This window comes from Ovis canadensis, chromosome 22, assembly GCF_042477335.2.
Source record: "Ovis canadensis isolate MfBH-ARS-UI-01 breed Bighorn chromosome 22, ARS-UI_OviCan_v2, whole genome shotgun sequence".
In the NCBI taxonomy this organism is placed as follows: Eukaryota; Metazoa; Chordata; class Mammalia; order Artiodactyla; family Bovidae; genus Ovis; species Ovis canadensis.
The window spans coordinates 28,430,571-28,451,209 of record NC_091266.1 but is presented as its reverse complement, the minus strand read 5'-3'; the positions used below and the strand labels follow the sequence as shown (position 1 = coordinate 28,451,209).

At 42.9% G+C, this 20,639-nt stretch overlaps 1 protein-coding gene across 1 annotated transcript in view; it reads right to left on the bottom strand.

The window, feature by feature from the left end:
- Positions 1–16,168, bottom strand: part of HECTD2 (HECT domain E3 ubiquitin protein ligase 2) — a 72,629-nt gene extending 56,461 nt beyond the window's left edge. Inside the window, exon 1 of the mRNA XM_069568000.1 lies at positions 15,865–16,168. Within this exon, the coding sequence (XP_069424101.1) occupies positions 15,865–16,002 (138 nt within the window). The 5' untranslated portion in view covers positions 16,003–16,168. The remainder of the gene's footprint in view (positions 1–15,864) is intronic.
- Between the last annotated feature and the right edge of the window lie 4,471 nt (positions 16,169–20,639).

The window sequence follows — 20,639 nt, the reverse complement described above, 5'->3', positions numbered from 1 at the left end:
GAGAACATTGTTTGACTCACTTGTGGAATCTTCAAATAATAATTTAAAAACCCACAAGTAACTGACTGAATCAACAAAAGCATTTAACAACTATCAGTTCTAATCTCTAACAGATTTATAATAGAGATTCCCAAGGAGGAGAGACAAAATTGGAGAAAAAGATTAATAAAAGAGTCATATGCAATCATTTTCTATAAAAGTCTAAGTAAATTACATACTTTGCATAACTTTGATAAATTAAAACATTATGCTCAAGTTCACAGAACTGATTAGAAAAATAAAATAACCCATACATTTGAAAAAGTATTATCATTCCTTGCTATAAATATTATGATACTTATGTAAGACCTGTATTAACTTCTGGGGCTAAGTTTGTTTATTTGTATGTTTTGTCCTATCAAACATCTTAAATAATAATGGGAATGAATGTCAAATTTGATATACATATATTTCATTTATGCATGAGAGTTGATAAAAGTAGCCAGCCTATAAAATGAGGTCAATGATGGCCCCTTGGAACTTTGCCATGTCGTTGTTGTTTAGTCACTAAGTCATGTCCAACTCTTCGCAACCCCATGGACTGCAGCCCACCAGGCTCCTCTGTCCATGGGATTTTTCAGGCAAGAATACTGAGCGTGTTGCCATTTTCTTCTCCAGAGGATCTTCCCGACTCAGGGATCGAACTTACATCTCCTGAATTGGCAGGTGGGTTCTTTACCAACGAGGGAAGCCCAGAACTTTGTTAACTTAGCTGTAAATGTTTACAATAAATTAATATACCAAAGGTTTTTTCATTGATAACTGTCACTGATGTTACCTAAGATTGAGCATCTTAGAGGATTTAAAGAGCAGTTTAGTTGCAGTACAGAATCAGAAAGGGAGAATGGTCCAGTGAGGTGAGATTGGAAAGATAGGCAGGGACAATACTATGAATCCTTCCAATCCTGGAAGGGGATAGGGAACAGTCGTGGAGGACTTGTGAAAAGGGCGTGACATAATTATATCTGTATCTTAGGAAAATCACTGTCAGTAGGTAGGGAATAGACTGTAGGGGAGCAATACCAGAAAGATACATCACGTCTACTTACTGGGAGAAATAAGTCTAAACTGAGAAAGGAGTTAAGGAAATGAAGAATGACAGCCAAAGGTATGGCAAAATAGCAAGAGTTATTTCAGGTCATAATGAGAATCAGAGAACCCTTCGATAAATCATAAAATAAATGAAATGAACAATGTAAACTGCTTTATTTCAAATTTCAGGAAAAATACTTTGCCACCTCACCATCAAGAAGAGGGCATATGATTAAAGACTACTGACTATACCAAAGCCTTTGACTGTGTGGATCACAACAACTGTGGAAAATTCTTCAAGAGATGGCAATACCAGACCACCTTACCTGCCTCTGAGAAATCTGTATGCAGGTCAAGAAGCAACTGTTAGAACTCGACATGGAACAACAGACTGGCTCCAAATCGGGAATGGAGTATGTCAAGGCCATATGTTGTCACCCTGCTTATTTAACTTACATGCAGAGTACATCATGAGAAACGCTAGGCTGGATGAAGCATACGCTGGAATCAAGATTGCTGGGAGAAATATCAATAACCTCAGTTATGCAGATGACACCACACCTATGGCAGAAAGCGAAGAACTAAAGAGCCTCTTGATGATAGTTAAAGAGGAGAGTGAAAAATTTGGCTTAAAACTCAACATTCAGAAAACTAAGATCATGGCATCTGGTCCCATCACTTCATGGCAAGTAGATGTGGAAACAATGGAAACAGCGGCAGACTTTATTTTGGGGGCTCCAAAATCACTGCAGATGGTGATTGCAGCCATGAAATTAAAAGACGCTTACTCCTTGGAAAAAAAGTTATGACCAACCTAGACAGCATATTAAAAAGCAGAGACATTACTTCACCACAAAGGTCCATCTAGTAAAAGCTATGGTTTTTCCAGTAGTCATGTATAGATGTGAGAGTAGGACCAGAAAGAAAGCTGAGCACCAAAGAATTGATGCTTTTGAACTGTGGTGCTGGAGAAGACTCGAGAGTCCCTTGGACTGCAAGAAGATCCAACCAGTCCATCCTAAAGGAAATCAGTCCTGAATATTCATTGGAAGGACTGATGCTAAAGCTGAAACTTCAATACTCAGGCCACCTGATGGGAAGAACTGACTCACTGGCAAAGACCCTGATGCTGGGAAAGATTGAAAGCGGGAGGAGAAGAGGATGACAGAGGATGAGATGGTTAGATGGCATCACTGACTCAAGGGACATGAGTTTGAGTAAACTCTGGGAGATGTTGATGGACAGGGAGGCCTGGTGTGCTGCAGTCCATGGGGTTGCAAAGAGTCGGACACGACTGAGCAACTGAACTGAAGAACTGAAGAAAATTCTAGACTGGGTTATATAAATGTATTTGTGGAATGACTAGAAAAGGAACCAATGGTCACTAGGCAAAAATATGTGTCTCGTGCCAAAATAATGTAATTTTTCTAGCTGACAGGGTTATGATCATGCTACTGTCATGTAGCAACTGCTCTGCAAAACTAGAATAAGGGCAAAACCATGGAAACACTGGCAAATATGACATGAGCTTACAAAGAACATGAAGAATGAATGACCAAAAAAGAAATCTAAGAGAAGATCATATGTTAAAAATGAAGGAAGGATCATCAAGAAAAAAGTGGTCAGCAGTGCTGAATAATGAACAGTGGCTAGGTCTAAAGTGCGCCTACGAGCATGTGCAGCTGTGAAATCTTGGGGACAAAGGAGACAACAGATTTTCGGGAGAAACTGCCATTGCTCGTGGCAGAAACCGTATGAAATAGTTTGGCAAACGCATGGGAAGTCAGGAGGTGAAAGCACTGAGTAGGATTTGCTCTGTCCAGAAGCTTTATGGAAGGGTACAAAGATGTGAGGGAAGATACACTGAGCGTGTTATCACGGCTGCCAAATCCAGGGCTCGCGTCTATTGACCCCAGGGCATTACTGCTATTCTTTGTGCAGCAAAGGCCACAGATTGGAGCAGGGACAGGCACTCAACCAAAAGGCAGCCATCTGTCGATCGGGTGGCCACACATTAGGTGGCCTGGCATACAGGACACTGATGCTTCCTAATATGTCAATCAGAGAAGGTCTTTCCAGATTTCAGATGGAGGAATATGGAAAAGAGCAAGCAGCCAAGAATGAGAGAATAGCAGGCGCACAGAGAGCAGCTGGTCTCTGTTCCTGCCTGCTTTCTGGTTCTATCTATGTATGTTATTTCCATAAATCCCCCTTTTCCAAAAGGAGGCATATATGGCCTGATTTTCTGTTCCTTGTGATCAAAAAAGCTTAACATGAGAAAAAAAAAAAATCCCTGGTCTAATAAGTCTCTTGCTTCTAAGATGACTGTACCCTTGATACTTCACACTTGAGATGACAAGAAATAAATCATGGACAATTTCACAGGTTGACAGTGTACTACGGATAAATAAGAACAAATTCTCAAAATAGCAGTTGCCCCCACACTAGCTTGCACAAGAGAAACATTCCCATAGCCTAATACTTCCATGAGAATGCAGGGTCGCATGTTGTTTGATGGTAAACTGATTAAAAACTACAGAATCAAGATGCTATTGAGTGCTAATAGGACATGAGTAAATTTAAGGTTAGGGAACATTACAAGTCTTCTAAGAATTGGACCTACCACCGTTATTACATCTGGTTCCCCAAGGAGTTTTGTCTATGAGCAACTGTTGTCTATGAGTCCTAAGTAAGTACCACACTAGAGATGACATTCTGGAATGTGGCCAGCCTACAAACAGTGGGCTGCATGTGTTGAAGAATAGATAGGAGGAGGATACCCAACCAGCTGTTACAGAGGAAGAAGAAGTACAAATAGGGAACACAGGGGGAAAGAGACGCTGAGAATTCATTGAGGAGAAAAACTCAAAATGCACCCAGTGTAATAAATAAGACTTGACTCTCTAGGTAGAGGCTGACCATGAGTTTAACGAACAGCTGAATTTTATGTGGCAATTGCAAAACTAATCAAAGAACATACTTCTTTCAAGCAGCTAACATAGACCTCAATGGTCTTTTTGACTATACAATCACACAGATTATATGTAAGATTATAATAGTTTCAAGAAATTAAACATAATTTCAAAAAATTAAATAGAATGAAATTAAATGGAATACCTGTTTTTCCCTGTTAATCTATAACTAAATCCTGTTGACCTTATTTTAAATTTTAATACATGAGCTCCTACTTCCAACATTTACTGAGGAACAGACTACATCTGCTTGGAGAAGGCAATGGCACCCCGCTCCAGTACTCTTGCCTGGAGAATCCCGTGGATGGAGGAGCCTGGTGGGCTGCAGTCCATGGGGTCGCGAAGAGTCGGACACGACTGAGCCACTTCACTTTTCACTTTCATGCATTGGAGAAGGAAATGGCAACCCACTCCAGTGTTCTTGCCTGGAGAATCCCAGGGATAGGGGAGCCTGTTGGGCTGCCGTCTATGGGGTTGCGCAAAGTCGGACACGACTGACGCAACTTAGCAGCAGCAGACTACATCTGAGTTAAATTTCTGATTTATCATATTTTTCTATTAGAGGTCAATAAGAAGGATACTCATGGTTTTCCATCATAGCTTTTATATTTTACACTGAATACCAAGTTCTTTTTATATTCAAAATTCTGATAAAATTTACTTTGGTCATCTACTATTCCACCAAAAGCTGCCTTAGAATAGAAAACATTTTCATTCACGTTCTAAACCAATCTTTTTTTTTTGGTCACACTGCACAGCGTGTGGGGTCATAGTTTCCTGACGATGGACTGAACCAGTGCCTCCTGTAGTGGAAGTGGCTGAGCCCTAACCACAGGGCATTTCCTAAACCAATCCTTGGTAAAAGAATAACTGCTGGAATAACAGCAGTTAAAAGAATAACACTGCCCCACTCCAGTGTTCTTGCCTGGAGAATCCCAGGGACGGCGGAGCCTGGTGGGCTGCCGTCTACGGGGTTGCAGGGAGTCGGACACGACTGAAGCGACTTAGCAGCAGCAGCTGTTCCATCATGAAATAGTTTTTAAAACCAAAATATCTCACTATATTTCTCACTATATATATCTCTCACTATATATCTTTGAGGTGAAATATTTTAAATTGTATACACAATTCATTATTTTGTACTGTTTACAAAATTCATTATTCCTAACATCCATTGACCATTTATGCTAAAGCCTTTGACTGTGTGGATCACAACAGTGGAAAATTCTTAGAGATGGGAATACGAGACCACCGTACCTTTCTCCTGAGAAACATATATGCATGCCAAGACGCAACAGTTAGAACCAGACATGGAACAACTAACTGGCTCAAAACTGGGAAAGGAGTACGCCAAGGCTGCATATTGTCTCCCTGCTTATTTAACTTCTATGCAGAGTACATCGTGAGAAATGTGAGGTTGGATGAATCACAAACTGGAATCAAGATTGCCGGGAGAAATATCAGCAACATCACATATGCAGATGATACCACTCTAATGGCAGAAAGTGAAGAGGAACTAAAGAGCCTCTTGATGAGGGTGAAAGAGGACAGTGAAAAACCTGGCTTGAAACTCAACATTAAAAAGCTAAGATCATGGCATCCAGTGCCATCACTTCACAGCAAATAGATGGAGAAAAAGCAGAAGTAGCGACAGATTTTATTTTCTTGGGCTCCAAAATCACTGCAGACAGTGATTGCAGCTATGAAATTAAAAGATGCTTGCTCCTTGGAAGAAAAGCTATGATGAACCTAGACAGCATATTCAAAGGGACATCCCTTTACCGACAAAGGTCCATATAGTCAAAGCTAAGGTTTTTCCAGTAGTCATATAAGGATGTGAGAGCTGGACCATAAAGAAGGCTGAGTGCTAAAGAAGTGATCCTTTTGAATTGTGGTGCTGGAGGAAACTCTTGAGAGTCACTTGGACAGAAAGGAGATCAAACCAGTCAATCCTAAAGGAAATCAACCCTGAATATTCATTGGAAGGGCTGATGCTGAAGCTCCAATTCTTCAGCCACCTGAGGTAAAGAGCTGACTCACCGGAAAAGACCCCAAAGCTGGGAAAGATTGACGGCAGGAGGAGAAGAGGGGGACAGAAGATGAGACGGTTAGATAGTATCACTGACTCAATGGACATGAACTTGAGCAAACTCTTGGAGATGGTGGAGCACAGAGGAGCCTGGCATGCCGCAGTCTATGTGGTCACAAAGAGTTGGACATGACTTAGCGACTGAAAGGCAAACATATTTTAAACTACCAGCTTCGCAAACAGCTGGAAATGTTAGCATTTTATACCATATCAAGTGAAAATTAATGCTGCATTCTAGCTATTATATAGGTCAGATTGGCAGAAGTTTTATTTACTATAGAGATAACACACAAATGCACAGGTAGATAGATTCTACATAGAGCCATCTCGTTAGGCTCGTGATACAAAGCTGTCATGCAGGATCCAGTCACCAGCATATGGTAAATCATGTTCAGGAGCTTTTATTTGAGAAGGGATGTACATCTTTCAGAAAATGCTTCATGCAGTAAATAAACGGGTATTCTAAAATGTCCAAGAACACCTGGCTAGCTGGGAAATTCACTTACGTGGAATACCTGTCATCGGTAATACAGAACAAAAAGCATGAATGGTAGTAACACAAAGGAAATTCTAGATACCTTAGCATAGTGGTTTTCAAACTTTCTGGTTTCAGGACCTCTTTCCATCCTTAAAAATTATTATATGTATGTACTCATTCCTGTTTAAGCACCAATAAATCCACTTACGGACAACAACTATTTTCCCAACAAACAAAAATCAGTGAGAAGAGTGACACGGTTTACCTTTTGCAAAACGATTTTTCTATTTGTTTCTGCATTCAATTTGTTGCAGTATCATCTGTCACACAGAAAACTACACTGTACACTAGAGAGGAGGAGTGAGAACAAGACCACACAAACAGCATCCCACCATCATTACAAAGGCAGTGCTGACCTCATGGACATCTTCAGGGACACTGAGGACCACATGTTGAGGACTGCTATGGTAGGAGTAAACAGTAATCAGCACGCAGAATGAATCTAAGAAATCTTGGCAGAACAAGAAGGCAACATTTACATCTGCTCTAATACAAGCATTTGCCCCATGTGGCTGTTGAGGACTTGAAATGTGCCAGTAAGTGTAAAATACAGTTTTCAAAGACTTAGTATGAAAAAGAGGTAAAATATCTCATTAAGTGTCCGTACTGATTAAATGTTGAAATGGTTAAGTTTCTGGATATACTGGATTAAAAAATATGCTATTACATTTTATTTTACCTCTTTTTATCTTTAATTAGCTATTAGAAAAATTAAAATTACATATGTGGTTCACATTTTATTTCTACTGGACAGAGCTGATATAAATGAAAACATATTTTCCTAAACTAGATCCAATCCAACATACAATCTCAGGAAACAGGACAGAATTATTATTTTGATTCGTCATTTCTCTGCATCATTCTGGAGAAAAAGATCTGATGTAGTAAAAGTAAACATGGTCTAATATGTAGATGAAGAATCAAAGATACCTGAAGGAATAAAATCTGAGTTTCTTGCTTTGGTCATTTCAGATATGTATACAGAGACAATGGCAATTTCTACACTTTCGGCCACACCTCAATGAAATTTATCTTTCAAACCCCAAAGTAAATAGTTTGGCAACATATTGTGTGTGCCAAGTCGGTTCAGTAGTGTCTGACTCTGAGACCCTATGGCCTATAGCCTGCCCAGCTCCTCTTTCCATGGGATTCTCTAGCCAAGAATACTCGAGTGGGTTGCCACGCCCTCCTCCAGGGGATCTTTCTGACCCAGGGATTGAACCCTCGTCTCTTATGTCTCCTGCACTGGCAGGGGGGTTCTTTACCATTAGCGCCACCTGGGACGCCTGGCAATACATTCAGTGCTCCTAATATAAAGCAGGGATCCTTCAGTCTTGTGAGTACACGGAATATCTATGATACACAGAAAAAACCTACAAAAGACTGAACGGCTTCCTGAGATACTGAGCAAAGGTTTCTGCATCAGAAGACTGGTGAACAAAGTACATTTATATGTTTTAAGTTAAAACAGCGTCAGCAGGGAAGCCCTTAGATTGACTATACTTTGCTTTACTAACTTTTAAAATAAACTGACCTAAACTACCTGTTAGGGCCACACCAGATGAGAGGCTTCAGCTGTATTTAGGGTCTAACAAAGGAGACTATTTCAGGCCCTGTTCCCAGGTAAAAAGAAGTTGCTTTTCTTTTTTGTGCATTTTTTCACAGTTCCCTATTAGGATGCTGGGTTAGAAAATCAGTGCTCTACCTCCTTCCACTAAGAAGTGAAAAGTTGGCTCCTTTCAAGGTGTGAACCTTCCTCCCCCAACTAAAAGGCACCAACCCAAGTTGAACTGTTTTCTTTAAGTGATATAAACCACAACTTTCAAGGGAGACTAAGAAGGACGGGGTTTCTGAAACAAAAGTTTAACACCAAAAAAATTACAATGCATTTGATCTTATAGATAACTGAAAATTAACCCTACTTGATATAAAGAAATGTTAGTCCTGAAGCTCAGAAATTTCAGTGTTTGCTTATCAGGATGGCAATGTGTCTTGGGAGATTTTATTATTTTACAACATAGGGGAAAAAAGCAATACCAACAGATTACCCTTATACAGCAAAATGCTACTTTTAAACTGTGTGATTTGATGAACTCACAATTCTCAATTTACTGTTCCTTTAAAAAAAGAAAGGATCGAAACCAAGTTAATTTGAAACAAACAAAGTTTTCTTTAATGACTAGGTTCAAACTTCAGACTGATTTTTCAATTAAGCTGAATTAGTAAAATTTCAATAATTTCTATTTTTAAAAGGCACATTCATCTATTATAATTATTCCCCTCAAAACGTTTCTTGACTGCTTACTAAATAAACTGTTGGCAAGTTATAAATATCAACTTAGCAACAACTAGTTATTCATATAAGGTTCAGCAGTCTAACATTTTTAAAGTGCAAGAAGGTATCCTCATAATAAATGTAGAAAACACCAAATTTCCAGAGGTTTCTCAGCTCCACCCACTTCCTTATTCATATTCTGTTGATCTTTTTCTACTCTCTCTTCCTCAATTCAAGTAAATATAAGCAAATTAATTTCCAAACAATATGCCAAAATAAGCTGCTACCCTGGGACACCAGCAGTACCCTTAAAGCCATTACTTTTCCCTTTCAAAAAAATTCTTCTGAACCCAGGAATTCCCCAGCCCTGAAGACTTCAGAGAGTGCAGGATACCTTTTAATTCAGAGGGCATGTATGTGAGCATGTGTGTGGAGTGCAGGAAGAGGAGGGAGGTGCACCAGTAATATCTATGGAGTAATACAGGTGATATCTACAGAAAAGGTTGTAAAGGGAAGTACCATAGCCACCGGATAGATTAGAAAGGGAGCTACAAATAGCACGGCAGTATCATATTGGACCGGCTCCCCTTGGGGCTCAGTGGTAAAGAATTTGCCTGCCAATGCAAAAGACTCAGGTTCAATCCCTGGGTCAGGAAGATCCCCTGGAGAAGGCAATGGCAACCCACTCCAATATTCTCACCTGGGAAATCCCATGGACAGGGGAGCCTGGAGGGCTACAGTCCATAGCCTTGCAGAACAGCTGGACACACCCTAACTAAATAACAACATACTGGACACTTTGGAAGTTCTCTGGTTCATAACTTACAACGACCATTTTTCTTCAGTTGTTAAATACAGTCAAATTATTTGTGTCCTAACACCCTGAACTAATTATGCAAGGGATAAGCAGGCAACTATAATATGGCTTCAAAGTTAAAAAAAAAAAAAAAGTGGACAAACGACTTTTTTTAAAAGTCACTCAAAATTAAACACACTCTGGCTAAGTATTTATATAGCTACAGCCCTCCCTTTCTGTGTCTTAAGACTCTCTGATCACTTCTTTAATGAGACTGCTTGATTTTACAAGGAATTTAATGATACATTAATACCATAATGAAAACGGGTATTACCAGATACATATTTCTCTCCTAAATAGTTCTATCTCTAGTAACAAGGCTTTGAACAAATTTGTCACTGGACCACATCCTCTTTTCTAATCTAAGAAATACTGCTACAGGTGGGGGTTCTATGAACCACACGGACCCTGACCACAGACAGTACACGGAGTAAGGGAAACAGCATGGGTGTTTCTGTTTGTTTGTTTTGAGTCATAAAGTCTCAGCTGAAACCAAGTTCTGCCCCCTTCCCAGCCATTTCACCCTCTGGCAAGGTACACTATATGTAGCCTGACTCTGAGATTCCTGTCCGTGTGAACTGCGAACAGAATCTTCCTCATGATTAGAATGATCAGGTGGTTGGTGATGAATTTTGGTTGAACTAACTGACTAGATGAGAGACGTGTGGACAATGCTTAGCACAGAGAAGGTACTAAATAAACAGTAGCAATCGGAGAAGGCAATGGCGACCCACCCCAGTACTCTTGCCTGGAAAATCCCATGGACGGAGGAGCCTGGTAGGCTGCATGCAGTCCATGGGGTCGCTAAGAGTCGGATACGACTGAGCGTCTTCCCTTTCACTTTTCACTTTCATGCGTTGGAGAAGGAAATGGCAACCCACTCCAGTGTTTTTGCCTGGAGAATCCCAGGGACGGGGGAGCCTGGTGGGCTGCTGTCTATAGGGTTGCAGAGAGTCGGACACGACTGAAGCGACTTAGCAGCAGCAGCAGCAGCAGCAATCGTTTGTATTATTTATATGTATTTCACATATGGATACATGATATACCTGTGGTTTATTAAATTGCTTAAGACATCTTCACTACAACAACCTCTACTCTTCCCTATCTCAACTCTTGAGAAAGGTACAAGATTTTCCAAAAATAAGACTCTTCCAAACACCTAGATGGGCAAGTTTTATCAAAGTTCACACATACATATGTTTATTTGGAATGCTGTTGGCTGGGCTGCCTTTTTATGCCTTTTCCTCTGAGAGAATTCATCTGCAAACTTTAGAATTCTTTTCCTTTATTAGTCTTCTCTTTCATTCCACTAGATTCCACTTTGTAGGGATTCTTCCATCCCTTACACCTTATCACATGGCCATGACCCTAGTGGATGCTCCATCATCTCTTGTATGAACTGCAGAGCTCCTTCTTTGCCCTCTTTCTCCTCCCTCCTCCAGTCTAACTACCTCTAATCACTTCCACTAATTTCATTCTGTTGTTCCTTTATTTAAGAAACTCCAATGGTTTCCTGTGAAGCACAGAAAAAAAAAAAAAAAGTCCCAACGTCCCTGCCTGCTGATCCGGCCCAGCCCCCATGCAATCTCATTTACCTCCCACAAGTTGCCAGCATGCTTCCACTGGGCTGACTTTATTACTCCCTAATTCTTCCCTTTAAGCCTTGTTCACGTTCTTTTCCCACTTGCTTTTGCCCATCCAAATCCTATCACCCTTCAATGGCCAGCCAGCTTAAATAATTACCGCTGCTTGAAGGCCTTTCTTCACAGTTCTGCACGCACTGATTTCCTTTCTCTGACCTCCTAGAGCGCAAATTGTTTTTATGGCACATGATGGCTTTTACACATTGCTTTGCTTTGTTGGGTTTTCCTGTGTTAGCTCTGCCTACCCTGAGGCAGGAATCTATTTTTCTTTTTTAAACTTTGCGTTTTCTGTAGCATCTAGCCCAAAGCTAAACATAATAGAGGTTCAATAACTGGTAGTTACATTGTGGCCCAGCGGATCCATCAAGCCGGGTGACACACCCCTGATAGAACCTGTACAAACTTCTCATTTTTATTACTGGACTTCCTACCAAATCCTTTCCACATACCTCAAGACTTGCTCTCACCTTCCCCCTACTTGACAAATCTGACCTTCACTGTGGGCAAACTTTCCGTTTCCATCCTAAATTGATTTCCTCCATTTCCCTTCACTGCCCTGACCTAAGTAAAGTCTAGTTCTTTCTTTCAGAGAAGGCAATGGCACCCCACTCCAGTACTCTTGCCTGGAAAATCCCATGGGCGGAGGAGCCTGGTAGGCTGCAGTCCATGGGGTCCCTAAGAGTCAGACACCACTGAGCGACTTCACTTTCACTTTCACGCATTGGAGAAGGAAATGGCAACCCACTCCAGTGTTCTTGCCTGGAGAATCCCAGGGACGGGGGAGCCTGGTGGGCCGCTGTCCATGGGGTCGCAGAGAGTCAGATATGACTGAAGTGACTTAGCAGCAGCAGCAGCTCTTTCTTGAACCCACTTCATTTTCCATAAACCTATGCCATGAAGAATCTCCCCTTCTCTTCTCACGTGATTTAAATGATGAAGTAGACAGACTCATCTTCACTTATCACTATTATCTGCTCCTCTTTTGACCCTTTTCTCCATCCCTATTCATCAATTTTTTCTAACTTCCATATTACACCAGCAACTAACTTCTAATACTCTTCTCCAGTCCCATCTGTCAACTTCAGTAAGTCCTCACAGCATCAGTCCTTCACATTTCCTGCTGCCGCTAGCTCTCTGGGCCTGCAGCACCTCTCCACAGCAGCAAGGCCAAACCCCAGACACTGACAGGCTTCTGAGGGCTCTATCTTGGGCCCTTGAGCCACTCTAACTAGGAACCACCTTAACTGCCATTCCTCTCAATTCCCCACTACACCTGATTTCTGTTGGGCCTCATTCACTTAACCTGTACCTTTGACTATGCCATTTCAAATGCTGCTCCATAAACTAAGCAGACTTGGGGCAATGTAGTTAAAACACAGAGTCCAAGGAACTTTTTATTCAGTACACAGAGCATCAATTTTCAATCTTAGCTACCCCTGAGAATTTAAAAAAAAAAAAAAAAAAAAAAGGTGCCTGAGCCCTACTCCCAGAATTGATCTAATTGGCCTGCATCTGGGCCTGAGCAATGATGGCTTCAAAAGCTCCCATTCCCCCATGCAGCAGAAGTTGAGAACTGGTGAGCAAAAGTGAGATCTAGGAACCTGGACTTCACCAAGCTACCAAGGGATCCTGGTGGTCAGTCGGGTTTGTATGTTAGGCACCTCCTGGCTGGAATGGACTTCCTGCATGCTTAGGAAGTTGTAGGCTCAATCACGGTAGGGTTGTTTTTCCAGCACCCTCAATCCCACTCCTGCACCTTTTAAAAAAAATTTCTGGGATACAGTCCCAACTCTTCAAGTGTAATCAGGGTCATCATAACCTGGCCTTCTACTTATTTTAGGGAGCTGTCACTCCAAATTATTTCCAAACTCTCATAAAAATGTAATACGGTGATTTCTGGAAAATGTCAGTACTGTAAGGTTACAGTAATTGAGTCATAAACTCAAGTAACAGAGACAGAGCTGTTAACCTGGGGCAAAAAGTAAGCATCACTAAAATAGCTCAAAAAGATAAGTTATTGATAGTACTCAGCTTCCTAAGCAAACCTCCAGAAGCTCTATTTGATCCACATGGAGGCTGAAAAAGAACCAAGCAGGCCACAAGCTGTCTTTCCCTGTCCCCCACACCAAGGCTTTCCCATCTATACTGGTGAGCTTGGACGTCATCCAGGCTGCCTGGCTTTCTCGCCCTCAGGAGGCTCAAGTGCACATTTTCTTGACTAAGGCTTTTCACTGCTATCACTCAGAATTCCAGCTCTAGAAATCTCTCTTTAACAAATACACACCAAGTATCTTCATTACTGGCTAAGTTTCTCATCCTCCCCCTTGCTCTCCTAACTCTCGCTGCAAAACCTGAGAACTCCTTTTCTCGCCTGACGTGACTCAAAACCTCAGTGCTAATGATAAACTCTATCATTTCAAAGAGTCTGAAATTCTGAATGTCATTAAAAAAACAAAAACCTGTCATTAAAACGCACAAAAAAAAAAACAATGTTACCCACTCTGCTTGTAAGGCGCCAGAAATTGCCTTCAAAAATCTCAAGTCTTCATTCTTATCCTCTTCTAATTTAACCTGTTTTTCCAAGGTTTTATTCAAGACCTTAAGAAACTTTCTGAACTCTGTTCTTCTGTCTGTCCAGCAGTACAAGCCCATATTCCTTTGTTCACACTTAAGAAATCCTCTAAGCTCTTAATACTGAAAGAGCTTATTTGGTAACTAAACGTGTACCTGAACTGAACTTTTTGACAATCCAACCTGAGCTGAACTGATAGGAAGCTACTGATAGACCTTATCTCATTTAGTGTGAACAACCCACACTTTTCACTGCAGAGTTATTAGTATGCTTAATTATGAGGAACTGGCCAGGACCCCACTGTGGATAGTATACATGATGTATATAAATTAACTTTCTAAAATCCAAAGAACTCTCAATTTCAAAGCCCCTGAAGATAACAGTCTGTAGACCTATGTCCACACTGTATCAATTTCTCCAAGTTTTTATTCCAAGCCTTCGATTTTTCAATTACACAGAAATAAGTAAGTTTTGGGGAGCGTCCTTACTTGAGGACCTAAACCGATTAACACAACTGTTCGTATAAGCACGCATGCATTCATTGTTTTAAACTGACTTAGAAATAAACTGCTGAAATACTATTTGCCAGTTAAGAACATCCCAGATAAGCTCCAAAAGCCCAGGAAATCAACAGCAAGAACTGGGCCTATAAGCAGCTGAGTGACAAATTTCTTCAAAGCATTTCCCAAAGTAATTTCTACCTGCAACTCCAATTTACCAATCAACTGTAGTAATTTTCTTTAAGTGTCTGTCTACACTTCGCTGTGATTTAAGGTATGGTGCGCGTTCTAGCAATTTTCAGTTATCACAATCCTTAGACATTTTCCAAAAAACCTACTGAATCAAACGTTATTTCTATAACATTTTAAATTAGAGTTAGCTATTTTAGTAAGTTCTTAGTCATTTAAGAGGGAGGTTTTAGGAAATGAATTGCAACCAGGAATAAGGAAAATGTATCATGTTCTCTAAACTTTTACTATTTTGTCACACAGGCTGAATAAGTCATGCTCTTTAAATGTACTGAAGTTTCAAGAAGTATATAAATATGGGATCAAATGAAAAAATCTAAAAAATTAGAGGTTAATTTTGTGTGTGTGTGCGCTCCAAAGTAAACAGTCATAACCACCAGTAAAAGTAGGGAAGAGGGGCTGTCCCATTACATCATCTGGCAATCTGTAGTTTGAAGCCTGAAAGCGCTCTCCAAATAATCCTTAAGAAAATCCAGCTGGGAAATCATCCCCGAGAAGCTTACATCCCTTGAGTTTAAATATAAGGTTAAAAAAGCTTCCCCACCTTACGTCACATGTCTGTACCATATGAAAAAGAAAACCCATCACCGAGACATCTACCTCCCACTATCCTGACAGCAAACGAAAGGTCACAATTAAGTGGAAACTCGCCTCAGAGCCTGTTCAATCTGAAGGAGGAACGGAAAGAAAAAGCGAAGAAAAGGGGAGAAATCTTCGCTCTCCCACGGCAGGCAGACGGCTCAGCGGAAAACCCACTCCCGCCTGCCTGACACCTTATCCTCATCCAAGAGACGATGGACTCCAAAAAGCTGGTTATTTCCTTAGAGAAAGAGGGAAGCCCCCAAACCAGAAAATGACCGAAAACAGCCCGCTGACTCGGCCACCCCGGCATTCCCCGAGGGTGGAAGGTGCAGCTCGAGAAATGACCACGGCTGTCCCCGAGACACAACTCCTCGATTTCAGCCCGAGGAAGGGCAGCCTGAGCGCTTCTCCCCGGGCGGGTCCGGGGCTCCCTGGAGGAGAAGCGGGTCCCCGGGCGCCCCTCGCCCCCCTCGCGACCGGCCGTCGGGGCGCCCCGCGGCCCCCGCCCGGCACCTACCGCAGGGGCACTGGCGCCCGCCGACACGATGGGCGGCAGCTTCTCACGCTCGGGTTCCTTCCCTTTCTTCTCCTCGGGCGCAGTCGCCGCCACCGCCGGCGGCGCGGCGGGTGAGGGCACCCGATCCGCTTCACTCATGTCGGGCCGGGCTGCTGGAGCGCGAGGCGGCGGCAGCGGCGGCGGCGGCGGCGGCCAGGCTGCGGCTGGGGTTGGCGCTGCTGCCGCCGCGGCCGCGAGAGGGCTCTGGGCCACCGCGTCCAGCCTCCGCCGCCGCTCCGCCCCCGCCCGCGCCCGCGCCCGCGCCCGCGCCGCGGCCCCGCGCTCGCGCCGCGCGCGCGCCCGGATGCCCGCCGCGCCCCCGCCCCCGCCCCCGCTCGCGGGGCCAGCCCGCCCGCGGCTCCCGCCCGCTCCTCGCCTCTGTCGCCCGCTCCTCGCCTCTGTCGCCCCCTCCTCGCCCCCGGCTCGGCTCGCGGGGAGCGGGGCCCGGACGCTGGCCGCTGCCACCCTCGCTGCCCCGGGGGCCGGGAGAGGAGGCGCCGCAGCCGGGCCGCCATGTTGTTTGCCGACCGTCGCCCGAACCGGCGAGGAGGGGGTCGGGACTAGCGAGCCGGTACTCTGGGGGACACGGCGAAGCCAGCAAAGGTCGCGCGGGGATAGAGCGTTCCCGAATGGCTGCCGTGGGGCGGGGCGCGCGGCAGCCTCCTCTGCACGGACGGCCCTGACTTGGGGCGCCTAGACCCGCGGGGGATTTTTCCTCTCCAGCGCCTGCAAAACCGTCGCCTTCGGGCCGCTGCTCGTCCCTGCCACCCCGCCCGCCCGCCCGCTTGCCCCAAGAGCGAGGTCTCGAGCCTGGGCGTCCTCAGCAGGCAACCTTGCTTTTATAGTCGACCGACCCTTTGTAGATGCCCCAAGAGCCCCCATCTACAAAAGAAAAGGCTGAGGTGGGGAGAGGGGAAATGAGACGCCGTGGGCTCCACCTTCCCCACCGCAGGGCGGGACGGCCAGGCCACACTTTCCATTCCTGTTCTTCCCGTCCCTACTTGGACTGCCAAATCCGCCTCTCCCTTCCCGTCCCCACGCGCCTACATCTCGCTCTCTCCCCGCATCTCTTTGCTGCCTCCTATCCCTTCCTTGTTCGTTTCCTTTTATAAGTTGCAGATGGACAGACCCAAACTCCGCCGCATAATCCTTAATGTCAGATCGTTAATATGGGTGCGAACTTTAAAAGTGAGGGGGAAAGCTTTTAATCATGATATTAAAACATCCCCCATCCCCACCCCCACGACCAAGCCACACAGACATTTCCTTTCCTTTCCGCCCCCTCCTTTTCCTTCTCTCAGTCTACTGGAGCTGCGGAGACACCTGCTGATCTAAGGGAAAGGAGAGAGTAAGGATGTGCTGCATCGTCTATTAAAAACAGGGGATTCTTGACGGTCATATACACGGCTCTCGGTAGCGGCTTTGTTATTTCACTTGAGGATGAGTGAATTTTCAAATCATGGGTACCCAGATCCAAATAACTAAAAATATCTCTGAAACTTGTTTGGGAGGATGTTTGGGTTATCTGGTATTTTACATAATTCAGAATTATTAGCATAACTGAGTACTAGTTATAGGGCACCATGAAACGAGGTTGCATGTTTTTTCCTTCAAACCCAGAATTTGTAACAAACAGATCTGAAGTAAATAATGTAATGACTATAATAATTAGTATTCAGGATTGCCTTCTATATTATAAATTCCAACTTTCGTTTATAGAAGGGCTTTCTAGTTTTAATATAGTTGCTGTCATCACCTATTGAAATGTTAATTAGCAAAAAGCTTTGGAGTGCCCTATAGTTGGCAAAAAGTATTTCAGTGCTAATTAGAAAATGACTGGGACACACATTACTTTGCCACATTCTCCTATTTTTCTTGAATTCTTTTTTTAGGATTTTCATTTCTTCTCACACCTATGAAATATTCACCCTATAGGAGGAATATATAATTATTTCCTACTTTTAGCGGGTCATTGTTCTGATCTTTTGATACAGCAGCAACTGAAATATTATAAATGGAAGGCTTTAACTGCAGTTCAAGATAGTCTATGCTGCCAAGCTATATTGATAGAACAAATTATTGTTGTTCAGTTGCTAAGTCTGACTCTTTGCAACCTCATGGACTGAGGCAGGCCAGACTCCTTGTCCTTCACTATCTCCCAGAGTTTGCTCTAATTCATGTACATTGAGTCAGTGATGCTACCTAACATTTCATTCTCTGTTGTCCCCTTCTGCCCTCAATCTTTCCCAGCATCAGGATCTTTTGATGGTTAGCCAGTGAGTCTGCTCTTCGCATCTGGTGGCCAAAGTATTGGAGTTTCAGCTTCAGCATCAGTCCTTCCAGTGAATATTCGGGATTGATTTCCTTTAGGACACGACTGGTTTGATCTCCTTGCAGTCCAAGGGACTCTCAAGAGTCTTCTCCAGCACAATTCAAAAGCATCAGTTCTTCTTGGGCACTCAGCTTTCTTTATGATCCAACTCTCACATCTATACACGACTACTGGAAAAACCATAGCTTTAACTATATGGGCCTTAGTTGGCAAAGTGATGTTTCTGCTTTTAAATACACTGTCTAGGTTTGTCATAGGTTTCCTTCCAAGGAGCAAGTGTCTTTTAATTTCATGGCTGCTAATAGAAAAAATACTAGGGGAAAATAGCAAAATCTTCCCTCCATATCCACAAGCTCAGCCTCTGTGTATCAAAAATACTCAAAAGAAATTTTTTTAGGAAGTTCCATAAAGCAAAACTTGAATTTGCCACCAAATGTTTATATAGCATTTACATTGTATTAGGTATTATAAGTAATCTAGAGACAATTTAAAGTACATAGGACCATATGTGTAGGTTAAATGCAAATACTATGCCATTTTACAAGGGACTTGAGGATCCTTGGACTTTGGTATCCATGGGGACCTGGAAACAATCCCTCTTGGATAGAATGAACAACTGTATCTTTTGCTATCCTTTAAAACTAGATTTAGTAATTTGTGATTAAAATGCTTGGAAGAGAAACCAGTTGAATTACAGGCCTTATGCTTTCTCTTTTCATGTGTGAGACTAAATAGAAGTTTGTCTGTACATGTACTCACATTCAATAGAACAAATGCTTCAATATTGGCAAAACAAGGCAAATCAGAAATTTTAATTTCTGCTACTGTGCCAGAATAGATTATCCACTTCTAAACAAGTATGCTGATTAATTCACCTGGAAGTTACATTCTCCCAGTCCCCCCAGCCCCTGCAAAAAAAGAGATAATTCATTGATGTTCTCTTTTACTTCCTGTTAAATACATTGCTCTCAATACACCACCCCATCCTTTCATCATCTACATGTGCTCCAGAATGGAGAGTGGGAGAGGGGCTTCTGGAATGCTGCAGAGTGATGACTCCAGTGGGCTGGGGGAACAGAGCCCTAACCGCCACCAAGACACTTCTGAAGGCCCGGGTAGGGCTGAGAATTTGTGGTACAGGACACAGCGTTCCAGTTACTCTGTACAGAAGTGTGGAAAAGATGCTTTTCAACTCTGCCAAATGTTAACAAAAAGTGCAACAGTGGTGGCATCCAAGTTCAAACTCGTTAGCCCAGGAAAACTTGGGAGTGAAGCAGGAGAAACATTTCACCTTCCTAAGTCCAGATGGAAAACGTGAGCTGATTCATCATACCTGTGGGGTATAAGAGTTTGGGGGTGGGGTGGGGAACTTAGAGAACGGGTTATTTCCGTGAAAGCAAAGACAAAACTACAAGGTAATTAAAAGGTCTAAATTATAGGTAACATTCTACTGTGACTGTATACACTGGTACTAATCAAGTGAACAGTAGCAAAGTAAGTTCTGAAAGTTTGGTCCAGTTCAGTCACACAGTCGTGTCCGACTCTTTGCGACCCCATGGACTGCAGCACGCCAGGGTTCCCTGTTCATCACTCACTCCCGGAGCTTGCTCAAACTCATGTCCATTGATTCAGTGATGCAATCCAACCATCTCATTGTCTATCGCCCCCTCCTCCTGCATTCAGTCTTTCCTAGAATCAGGGTTTTTTCCAGTGAGTCAGTTCTTTGCATCAGGTGGCCAAAATATGTTTCAGCTTCAACAACAAATGATGTTTCAGCTTCAACATCAGTCCTTTCAATGAATATTCAGGGTTGATTACCTTTAGGATTGACTGGTTTGATCTCTTTGCAGCCCAAGGGACTCTCAAGAGTCTTCTCCAACACCACAGTTCAAAAGCATCAATTCTTCGGCACTCAGCTTTCTTTATAGTCCAACTCTCACATCCATACATAACCACTGGAAAAACCACAACCTTGACTAGATGGACCTTTGTTGACAAAGTAATGTCTCTGCTTTTTAATATGCTGTCTAGGTCGGTCATAACTTTCCTTCAAAGGAGTAAGCGTCTTTTAATTTCATGGCTGCAATCACCATCTGCAGTAATTTTGGAGCCCCCCAAAATAAAGTCTGCCACTGTTCTCACTGTTTCTCCATCTATTTGCCATGAAGTGAAGGGAGCGGATGCCATGATCTTCGTTTTCTGAATGTTGAGCTTTAAGCCAGCTTTTTCACTCTCCTCTTTCACTTTCATCAAGAGGCTCTTTAGTTCTTCTTCACTTTCTGCCATAAGGGTGGTGTCATCTGCATGTCTGAGGTTATTGATATTTCTCCCAGCAATCTTGATTCCGGCTTGTGCTTCATCCAGCCCAGTGTTTCTCATGCTGTACTCTGCAAATAAGTTAAAT